This window comes from Bidens hawaiensis, unplaced genomic scaffold, assembly GCF_021521415.1.
Source record: "Bidens hawaiensis isolate Kalapana, Puna unplaced genomic scaffold, B.hawaiensis_p1.1 tig00419396_1, whole genome shotgun sequence".
Classification (NCBI taxonomy): domain Eukaryota; kingdom Viridiplantae; phylum Streptophyta; class Magnoliopsida; order Asterales; family Asteraceae; genus Bidens; species Bidens hawaiensis.
In genome coordinates, this window is record NW_027504847.1 from 557,501 (window position 1) to 569,213 (window position 11,713).

General features: G+C 31.6%; 1 protein-coding gene and 1 pseudogene across 2 annotated transcripts in view; one reads left to right on the forward strand and one right to left on the reverse strand.

Moving 5' to 3' along the window:
* The window catches only part of LOC143608636 (uncharacterized), a 17,704-nt pseudogene extending 15,183 nt beyond the window's left edge, over nucleotides 1-2,521 (forward strand). The window contains exons 5-7 of the transcript XR_013149296.1: nucleotides 200-371; nucleotides 461-814; nucleotides 2,120-2,521. The product of XR_013149296.1 is annotated as an uncharacterized LOC143608636 (transcript). The remainder of the gene's footprint in view (nucleotides 1-199; nucleotides 372-460; nucleotides 815-2,119) is intronic.
* A 7,254-nt stretch (nucleotides 2,522-9,775) lies between these two features.
* Nucleotides 9,776-11,399, reverse strand: LOC143608640 (ethylene-responsive transcription factor ERF114-like). Its single transcript, XM_077083626.1, has 2 exons — nucleotides 10,965-11,399; nucleotides 9,776-10,371 (listed from the first exon to the last, which is right to left on the reverse strand). Exons 1-2 carry the CDS (start codon nucleotides 11,131-11,133, stop codon nucleotides 9,884-9,886), a joined length of 657 nt encoding a protein of 218 aa, XP_076939741.1. The 5' UTR covers nucleotides 11,134-11,399; the 3' UTR covers nucleotides 9,776-9,883.
* Nucleotides 11,400-11,713: the final 314 nt, after the last annotated feature.

The following is an 11,713-nucleotide window of genomic DNA, read 5'->3' on the forward strand; positions in this document are numbered from 1 at the left end:
TTTGGTCATTTTATCTAAACTTAACATAAGTTTAAACAAAAGTTAGTGTTAACACCCAAACTCGTGAAAAAATTAAAACTACGAACCCAAACATGCAACTTTTCAAAGTTAGTGAGTACCCAAACCTGTTACTTTGCACAAATCACATGGACCATCTGTGTAATTAACTTATTCTTTTACAAATTTGCATATGTTGCAGTGATAGATCAAGTGCATCTCTTCTTAGTACAGCTGACTGTGCATCCACCAAGCAAAGAAGATGGCCCGAAGATATAGCTTGGCATCCACATGGCGGCAGCGTATTCGCTGTCTACAGTGCTGACGGTGGCGACTCTCAGATATCAGTCCTCAATTTAAATAAACCAAAAGAGGTGAATATAAATAAATAAATAAATTTTTATATGTTTTTTAGTTTTTACAACATACACGCAACCGTTATACGTAATTTTCTCTGTGACAGAAAAAGCGTGTAACTTTCTTAGAAGATAAACCACACGTTAAGGGTATCATTAACAGCATAATGTTTATGCCATTCATCAGCTGTAAGTGATCATGCGGTTGTTCAGTGGACCGAGAAAAACGGCGAGGATTCTTGGAAACCGAAAGTGTTGCATAGAAGTATGCATTCATCAGCTGTAATGGGTGTTGCGGGTATGCAACAAAAACAGATGGTGGTTTCGGTTGGTGCAGATAAACGGATTATTGGGTTCGATTTACAAACGGGGAGAGCGGATTACAAGCACCAGATTGAAAGCAAGTGTATGAGTGTTGTACCGAATCCGTGTGACTTCAATCTCTTTATGGTGCAGACCAGGTAAAATACTGAACACTGTTGACTGTTGACCCGCTTCTTGCCATTTCACTATTTGAACCGAACATAGGTCCAAGAGCCGGACCATATATATAACTGGTTCAAGTCTGGTGCAATTTCAGTTCGGTACACATACTCCATTAATATTTTGGAAATTGTCTCTTAAATCAGTTTCGGTTCGTTACGTTACTGGTACTCGGTGTAGCAACCAAAAGAGAAAATCCAAAATATCAAAGGGTACCAACACGTTTTTATGTCAATCGAAAAACATAAAAATGAATACCGGTAGGTAATTTGATTTTCAAGAAAACTAACGGACGCAAGTTTTCAAAGAAAAAATCAAGTTAAATGATAAACAAATGCCGGTACTTTTGTTGGTATCAGTTTGGTAACGGTACTGGTACTCGGTATAGTTTACAAAACCAAAAAATTCTTTTTTTTAATACAACTCCGTTTTCAATAAAATATCGGAATGTTGACAAGAAAAAATAAAACATAATTGTGTGATTAGGATTTTAAAAACATTAACGAACGAAGGTTATTAGAGAAAAGTCAAATTAAATAATAATAGTGTAAAAATTTTTAAAATTGTTAACGAACAAGATTTAAGTGTAATCCGTCCACACTGACATGTAATATAAATATTTTTTATGAATTAATTTTCCTTATTTTTCATGTTTTTATATATCATCATTAATCTTGTCGGTGTGGATGGATTAAACTTAAATCTTGTCGTGTGGACGGATTAGAAATAAATCTTGTCAGTGTGTGGACGAGATTTCAACTTATAAGAACAAAACCATAATCTCGTCTCCTTGGTACAAATTCGTCTCAAATGCGTCTTGGAAGACGGAATTTAAAGGAACAGTTTTCAAGGTTTTCAAAATTTGGACGGATAAGTTAGGAAACATTAAAAAACCGTCTGGGAAGGCTGCTTTTGAGATAAATATTTAGTGAGAAAATATGGACGGCTCCCTCAATATCCTCAAAAATTTGGCCGGCTTGTCAGGAATTCTTACACGTGCCAAATTATAATTGGTCTAAAAATTTCGTTAGATCTTATCCCAACGTGTCGCCTCAGTCCATATTTTGTGGTTAATTTTGGGAATCTTTGAAGAATTTTGGGGTAAAATACATTTTCTCTCTATAAAAGGGTCATATTGGGAATTTTCCTTATTATTTTTATTGTATGAGAGAAAATGGAACTAAAAAGATTTAAAAAACCACATATTAAAAAAGTTTTTATTCATTCTTACTGCTAAATGTATATTTTTATAATTATAATTATACTTATACTTGTAATTGCAGTACTCCAGAGAGGCAGCTACGACTATTTGACATCCGATTAAGACGAACCGAACTCCATGAATTCGGCTGGAAACAAGAAAGCAGCGAGTCTCAATCCGCCTTGATTAACCAGGCATGGTCACCAGATGGGTATCACTTAACCTCGGGTTCAGCAGACCCAATGATACACATATTTGATATCAGGTTCAACTCCAAAAAACCTTCACAGTCCATCAAAGCTCCCCAAAAACGCGTGTTCAAAGCCGCATGGCATCACTCTCTCCCCCTCCTCATATCCATATCCTCGGATCTGAACGTCGGTATACACAAGATTGTATGAAATAATGAAAACCGCATAAGAGTGGAAAAGAATAATACTGTGACGTCTGAGTTAATGAGAGGACAAAATTTTGTGATATGAGGGGGTAAAATTTTATTCTTGTGTAATGTTGTTTGTTACATTTTGATCTATGTTATTTGATTATTAATATTATTATTATCTTCCTAAAGTTATATTGACTGTAAATGGAATTACAATCTTTTAAATTTTTATTGTTAGTATTGACATTGGTATTTTAATGTTGTTTTCTTATAGTTTTGACGGTTAAATAATCTGATTACTAGATAACATGAGTGTTTTATTTATTGTTTAATTAGGATATCGGCCCATCTCTATTTGTTTAGAGTCATGGTTTTATATAACCTGAGAAAAGTTGTGACTATTATGATTATAAGTATGAGTTTGTAGTCAGTTTTTAGATTTATACTTTTATAGTTATTAATATTGAGAGTTCAATCAAAATTTATCGTTTTTATTTTGGTGAGCTATATCAAATTGTTTTTTTAAATGTATGAAACGGTTAAAACGTATTTGTATGTGATGATAATATAATATAATGAAGTGCAATTATATAGTTCAGTTATTGTATTGATTATTACAGTTAATCCATTGGAGAACCCAAAGACCCAAGATCGATTCTTGTCATTTTTTGTGGATTATAGCAATGAAATATTTGAGCTAGGCATTGTGAAGTTGTCAGTTCGAATCCAGATTTCGTACCACTCTTGTGGTAGCACAATGACTATCATATAGTAGTCGGCGGTATGGTTTTCTGGGGCAATGTCCAAGCCAAACTCTGAAGTCAGTGTGGGTCTACTTTAGACAACATAGTCTAGAATGTGTCCGGCTACTGAGGTATGGAGGGTTGTTTCTTTGTGGTGTGGCTGGGACTTTACTAGCTTTAGCTCCTCAGAATAGTTGTTTGAAGTTGCTTCACAACGTTTTCTTGTTCTGAGAAGAGGGTTCTTTTGGCTATAATTTATTCCTTGATTTGGTGCATTTTGAAGTAAAGGAATGCGAAGATTTTCAACCATAGGGCTTCCTCTAAGGCGCTGGATTTGGAAGGGATCAAGACTAATTTGTTATACTGGATAAAGTCTAGATCATTACTCAAAGAGTTAGATTAGCTATCTTGGTTGAAGTCTCATGTTTCTTATATGGTCTGAGTGTGTTTTATTGTTTAGGCTATTGTTTGTTTTTCCTTTTTGTACTCATTGGTTGTCCTCCAGCTAGAAGCTGGAGGTTAACTGTTTGTTTTAATTTGATTTTGCATTGCCTTTAAAAAAAAAAGCTAGAGAGGAACAACGAGATTCTTCAAATTCGATGACCTGACACACAAAGAAAGTCGTCGTTATAAAAAAAAGTCTTATACAACATTGTAATTCTTACTTAAAATTATTTTTATACAAAACAACTCTATATATATATATATACAAGGTAAAAGAGCATTTTTAGCATCATCTCTATCTTTATCTCTATAATTATACTAAAAAAAATTATATTTTCTCTTCTTTTTCAATTAGATATCTTTTTATACTTTTATATTCTTTTTTTCTCCCATCCTCTCACAACCACTTTCAAAAAACATTAAAAGGTTCTAAAGCACGAACATTTTTTCTCCAAATTTACTTATCATTTATCAACAAAAAGTTTCTTTACATTCTTCACTCACAACTACTATATATAATGTAGAAAACATACTTACATTAATATGGAAGACTTGGTGAGAAGTGAGAATGCTCTAATGCTATTATTGATCAATAGTTTAAACTTTAGTTTTTATCAAATAAGTGAATAACACATGCTCTAAATGTTTATACAAAAATGTTTTTTTTGGATGTTTCCAACATCTTCAAAAAGGCTGATCAGGTTCATTAAAGTCTATATTGAGTCGTGTTGAATAATAATACCCATGAATACAAATCCGATATATGTACCTGTTCAAGGAGTCAAATGGATAAGACAGCAAAGTAAGACATTTCGGCAAGGAAAACAGGCTGATCGATCATGATCAGAACGTTAAAACATATACCACCTTTTTTCATATCCTAATAATACAATTTTATTATTAAAATTCTCTGCCTTCCAAAATATTCATAATATAATTTATATTTATAATTAATATTACTTCAGTGGAGAAACCCAAGTTCGATTCCCACTTAAGTCACTTTGGAGGATATTAACAATGAAATATTTGAGCTATGTCTTGTGAGGTTGTCAGTTCGGATCCTGAGCCCACCCCGATGTGTGACGCCAGAGAGTTCTACTCTTGTGGCGGCACGACGACTGTCAGGCGTCAGCCGGCGGTACTATGGTTTCGTGGGGGAACGCCCAAGCCAAACATTGAAGCTAGCGTGAGCCCGGTTAAGACAACATAGTCTTGCCAATGTGAGACAACGAGACTCTCAAAATTGAAGAGTGTGGTAGCTAATCACAAAAGAAAGTCGTTCTAAAAAAAGGTTTTGCTAGTTTTTATTAGAAAAAAACTCATGAATGTTAGGACTTTTACATAAGTTTTAATATTTTGAATGATTTAATTCCTTAACTATAAAAGGTTTATTTATTTTTTATAAACATACCACTTACAAAATTAACGGACAAATATTTAATAAAGCATACTTTATTGGCAAAATTCTTAAAATTAGCGTTTACGAAAACGTTTTTCAGGTTTTAAGTGCCGTTTGCAAGTAATTCCCAAAATAGGTATTATAATCTAGTCGTGACGAGTAGTTTGTATAACCAATTAAAACTTAACACGCGTATTTAACTACCCATAACGAGCAGATTTACAAACAATTTACTCGTCACGACTAAATAAGTTTTATGCCTCGTAATCAACGCTCACGAGTAATTCATAAGTTCTTTAGTCGCGACGAGTAGATTGTAAGGTTAAACTAGTCGCGGCGAGTTAACTACTAATAAACTATTCATGTAGGGAATGTAAACCTGGTAAACTATTCGTCGCGACTAAAGGACTTATGAATTACTCGTGTGCGTTGATTACGATACATGAAACATATTTAGTCGTGACGAGTAAATAATTAGTGAAACTGCTCGTTATGGTTAGTTTAAGAGCACGTGGCAAGTTATAATTGATTCTACAAACTATTCGTGTGTAATCATAAACTACTCGTCACAACTAGTTTGTAATACTTATTTTGAAATTTTTTTGCAAATGACACATAAAACTTGAAAAACGTTTTCATAAACGCTTATTTTAAGAATTTTCCCTTATTTCTTACATAGAAAATCCACATCGTTATTAATTAATTAGCTAATAATTAGAAGATATATTGCTTTATCAGAATTCTAAAAGTAAAATAATTTTTCCAACGAAAAGAGTGAAAGCTGTGATAAATACACGTGTGATTATCTGACGTAGAGTTTGTAAGCGTTCCTTTGAAAAATATATTAATTAATTTCAAATGACTCGTGCAATGAATGTAATAATTACTTTAAATTGGTTCTTTTCATATGACATTTATATTGTTAAAGTATTTGGCAAAACCTTTGTAAAACTTAATGAAATTAATTACTTAAATCGGCAAATATCTAAACTATGCATGTGCTTTTAACCAACGTTTATAAACATGAGTTCAGTAATATATATGTATACATAAAATGTTAAATCCTTTGTAACTAGACTTTGAAAAATGAAAGCCTAGTACTCGATAATATGTTTGCTAACACCAATAATGGCACACATATAGTACTGTAGATGGATTAGAAAGTTTCATCAATAAGTCATATGCATGTATACAAAGAACAATGCATATATATGTATAAGTGTTAATATAATAAATAGATATTTTTATATAATATATATCACTGTTAGACAATAGCTAGGTAATTGCGATCTAACTCACAATCAGAGAAAATGGTCACAAAATTTACGAGTAAAACACTTATGATCACACACATAGCAACGGAGCGAGATTACCTATTGGGATTTTTGTGACCGCATTTTGATCATAAATTGGTTGCAAAAGGCCTTTTTATGACCAGATATGCGTCGCATAGTCAGTTTTATAATAATTGGTGTTAAATGATATTGTTTACATTTATGTGTATCTTATAACATTAACATGTATGAAGATACGAACAATATAGGTTTGTGAGTTCTAAAATATGTTTTCATTGATAATGCATGTATATAAGTAGATCGCAACGCCACCATAGTAAAAATATAGATACAAATATATGCATATTATGCATATTTATAAAACTTATCTAATAAAAAATAATATTTATGTACAATATTGTAATATACAACCGGTATAGTAAAAGTTATTTTCACAATATGCCCATATGTAAATAAAAACTATAAGCTATAATAATTGTTTATACATGCGAAACATGTTCATACTACACATATTATATGTAGTGTATATTTAGTCATATGCACTTAAATATATTAGAACATGTAAAAGCTTGTGGGTACGTACAAATTAAAAAAAAAACAGGTTGTAATTAAACATATTCTGATACACATACTCTTAGAATATAAAACTACAACACTTAGTTAATAAATTGAAATATAAAATAATTAGGGATGAGAAAAACCAAACCATAAATGAAATCCGAAGCGTTAATTGAAAAAATTAACCGAAATTATCATAATCAAACAAAACCGATGGTTATAATTATGTTAACATGATTAACCGATCATTCGTTTTTGGTTATATGGTTAACGTGTCTCTATTAACTGAAAGTAACCCTACTAAACTAAACCTCGTTTATGTTTTTCAAAATTCCACTTCTTTATTTTCAATATTTTATACCTCTTTATCCAACTTCGAATATATATATATATATATATGTATATATATATATATATATATGTATATATATATATATGTATATATATATATATATGGTAAGAATCCAAAGAGAAATCTTTGCAAATTGAGAACTTTGAGAACCATTTTGAACCACTAAAAACACATTTAAAAAATCATAAAAAAGATAACAAAAATTTTAAAAAAGTGAAAAAAAAACCAAAATTCTTATATTTCGTTCCGATTTCATTAAAAAAAACGTCGTATTATAAACATATGTATAACTTTATTTAATCTTTAGTTACGTAATATACACATATGTATAGTATCATTTATCTTAAATTATACATATGTGTATAAAAAACATGTAAATGTACATATATGTATATATTATACATATGTGTATATAATTTAGCTAAACCGAGTTTTTTGTATGAAACCGGGATGATAAAATAAAAATTTTAGTTTTTTTATTTTTTTCATTTTTGTGTTTTTTTTTATTTTATGATTTTTTGATGTTTTTGTGATTAAAAATGGTTTTCATAGTTCTAAATTTTAAAAAAAGTTCTTTTATGATCCTGATCCTATATATATATATATATATTGCAACTATCGATAACCAAGTTTGAAACATCACAACCAAGCTTGTAGCGTTGTCGCTAACCTTGGAACACCATACCCAAAGTAGTTCCAACTAAAACAAGGGAAAAATAGATTTGACAATTAACAAAATCGACCCATAACTGATAGTTAACCGACCATTTAGTTATGAGTATGGTTAAGCCCTCGTAACCGAACAAAACCGACTTTATACACCCCAATTACCTATTAGATGCATGAATACATACTATGCCTAGCCAATTATGTATGTTAAAAAATATACATATGCTAAACAATTTAGCATAAAAACTCAAAACAATAATTTAATATAGACATGTCACATGTGTGTATATATCACTATCTAAACAACATGTATTTTTCTTCCTACATTTATTTCTATAAATTTTTAGCAAGATTAGCTTTGCTATTCAAAAGAGAGTTGCGGCGTAGCTTGTTGCCCGTTTGCCTGACACTTTATTGTAATCGTTTTATAGTAAATTATATATAATATGAATTTTATTAAATTTCCCATGTAAATTACTGTTAGGTATATGTTATGATGGTATCGTATTTGTCAATAACAGCCGCATTCTGCTTCCTTAAAAGTCTTCTTATTCATACATGATCATATATAAACCTATGGTCCTTTTATTCCAGAAACCAACTTCATTAACCTGTGTATCTATATATATATATATACATATATCTAACACACACACGTACAATGATGAAAGTTGGTGGTGGCGGTGGTGGACGTCGTCGGCACCTTTTGAGGATTGACATATATATATTAACTTAGTCATATTATTATTGTCAGACATGTTTAGCTTCTCAGGGAAGTTATCTTATTTTCTTGCTTTTAATTTCTCCCATGTTAATTTTCTTTCAATGATCTTTGCTTTGTGTTAGTCTTAGAATGTTCTAAATTTCATCTAAAGATAAATAAATATTACTACATTTTTTTGTGAAAAAAGAAAAGTATTAATCTTTTATGTTTAGTATGTTTCTTCTTCTTGTTAGAGATTTAATAATTTTTTTCTTTTGTTGCTCAAAAATAATAATCACCGGAAGGCGCGGTTCTCTGGCCGGAAAACTAAGAAATTAACTAATACTACTCACTTAATCAATCAATCAACAAACTTACACAAGTACACATACTATGTATGCTTACATGTGTCAATATATATGAATACATAAAACATGTGTATTGGCAGATTTTTTTGGATTTAATTAGCAGTCAGTCAGTGATACTCATTTGTTTTGTAGTAAAACGGTTCTCATGAAAACGTTGTTCCTAATGCCCGAGTTACGGATTTGCATGCTTAATATTTCGATGATTGTTCGGAAAATGTGATCAGTGAAAATATGATCAGTTTGTACTTTATTCATGACAAAGGGATATTGAAACATGATCCATGACTTGGTTAAGATAAAAATAGGACAAAAATTTAAATAGATTGGTGACAATTTTTAACTTTACAAATTTTAGTAGTAGATAGTAGGTGTGCCAATATATGTACTTAACAAAACTTTTTTCAAACACCAAATCAAATGTTTGTTGCTGAATTGTTGACTTGTTGTCATAAACATTGTAGGTATATTCATTATACACAAATGTTTAAGAATATGTTAAGAAGTGTGAATATCGTAAAATGCATTTTTACATGAAGCTTTTATGTGATATATAAGACAGTTACGTAATTGTTATAAGCTCCCGTTTCCACTACTTTAATCATCTTTTATGCACTATGTACAAATATATATATTATTATATTAGTTCTCGCAAGTTCTTAATAGATTATTGGTTATAAAATTAATGTGCCCCACAAAATATAAGCATTAACAATCATATTGCGACATGGGATATATATCTTCTTTCAAATGGAAAAGGAATCATGCAAATTAACAAAAAGGTAGTCATAAAAGTTCCATAGTTAGGCTCACTTGAAATAGAAAAAAAACACCAATTTAAAGGAACACTTGTAGAATTCTTATCTTGTCAAAATCTAATCATATCCTCCACCATCATTAAATATATCTCAATATGATCACATTGAACTATGGATCTCATGATTGATTTGATGGATCAAAATCTTGCCAATATTGTGAAGGGTCAACACTTGATGAATTACCCATATCCGTGGAAGACGAAGTACTATAATTCGCAACATTTGTATCCGATGTAGACATCCCATGCTCGTTAGCACCATAAAAGAATTGCGTGTAGTCTTGAATGTTAGGGTACGTGCTTTGATATGGAGGCTGAAGATGAGGCGTTTGAGAATTTTGAACAGGACGATGTGGCATTTGTAACTGGGGACGAGTCATGAAGTGACTTAATTCTGGCCTTCCCTGAACTCTTTCGGGGAAATTGAGCTTTGCTTTGGTTCCTTTAAACCGAAGGGCCGCTTCATCATATGCAAGTGCGGCTGCTTCGGCTGTCTCGAATGTCCCAAGCCACACTCTTGCCGCCTTTTGAGGATCACGGATTTCCGCAGCCCATTTTCCCCATGGTCTTTGCCTCACTCCTCTATAGTGTCTCCTCCTTGGGTTCACTTTATTACACAATCATATTTTCAGGTTTTGAAGAAATTATAAGACATAAATCACCACTTTAAAACATAAATACTTTATTCTACTTGGCTAATGACTTTAAGACTAGATCACCACTACAACAACTATATGTAATATAAATCTTCAAAGACTAACTAAGCAAACTTGTAAAAATAACAAATTTTGGTCATATTTTTAGTTTGTCAAAATTAGAAGTTTGTAAGTATTGGATGATAATTAACTTTTCTTACTTATAATAAATGGAAAGTATTAATCAACCCTGTGCATTTTGTGTAACAATGTAGAGGGTATAATTTAAACATTTCATCAATTCCTTATAATTAAGTGTGGAGCTTAACCAACATTAAAGTCATTGTAATTATACAAAGCCCTAATTCGTTTGGTCCATCCCTTAAATTTATTAAAACCAACCCTAGCTAGCTAAAGTGAAATAATGTGGCTAGCTACATTAACATCAATAAGTGTGACATAATGTTAAGATTGTACATACAAAATTAAGACCAATTAGGGTTTCTATAAAATTATTATATACAAAACTATATATTATACAATGGATGAATTTAGAAAGTTTTACCTAGCTCTTGACCTTGTGGAGGTTGGTTAGGTGTAGTAGAAGTGGAGTAAGCTATGTCACTGCCACCACCGCCACCCGAGGTGGTGGTGGTGGTTCCGATTACTTGAGAAAGAGCAAAGACTATTGCGGACATGTCTTGTTGAGATCTAGGGGAGTAAACTGGGAACATTTGGTGTTCTTCTTCTTCATAATCTTGTCGGTATTCGTGTGGGTTGTCCTCCGATTCATCGGCCGGAAGGGCCCTCTTCCCATGTCTCCGGTGATCCACCTTGATCTTTAGAGAGAGAAACACTACACAGAGTGAGAGAAAATGGGTGGTGAAGATGCTATTAATTCTGTGTGTAGTGTGTCTATATATATATGTAGGGTTTGAACAATAGTTTATTTTATTGTGTTGTAGATTTTTTTTTTCTTTCTAGAGGACCTTTTCTATAAATTAAATATGTTTTTTTTTCTCAATTAATTTAATATTTTCTCGTAGTAAAATGGAGAGATTGCTCAAGAGTGAAGAAAACAATTGATAATAGTTTTTTATTTGTGTTCCCAATATTATGAACGAGGTTAGCTCGGTGACATCGATATCTTTTTCAAATGGTCATAACACTTGTCAGTCTTTTTCTCACTCTATGTTCGAATCATTCCTAGTGGTGCTTGCTCGTATTTACAAAATCCGGTGTATAGATTGAACCGGGAACCTCCCTAAAAGAAAATCATCTAGTGGAAAACCTCTGACCATCTGAGCTAGCTCA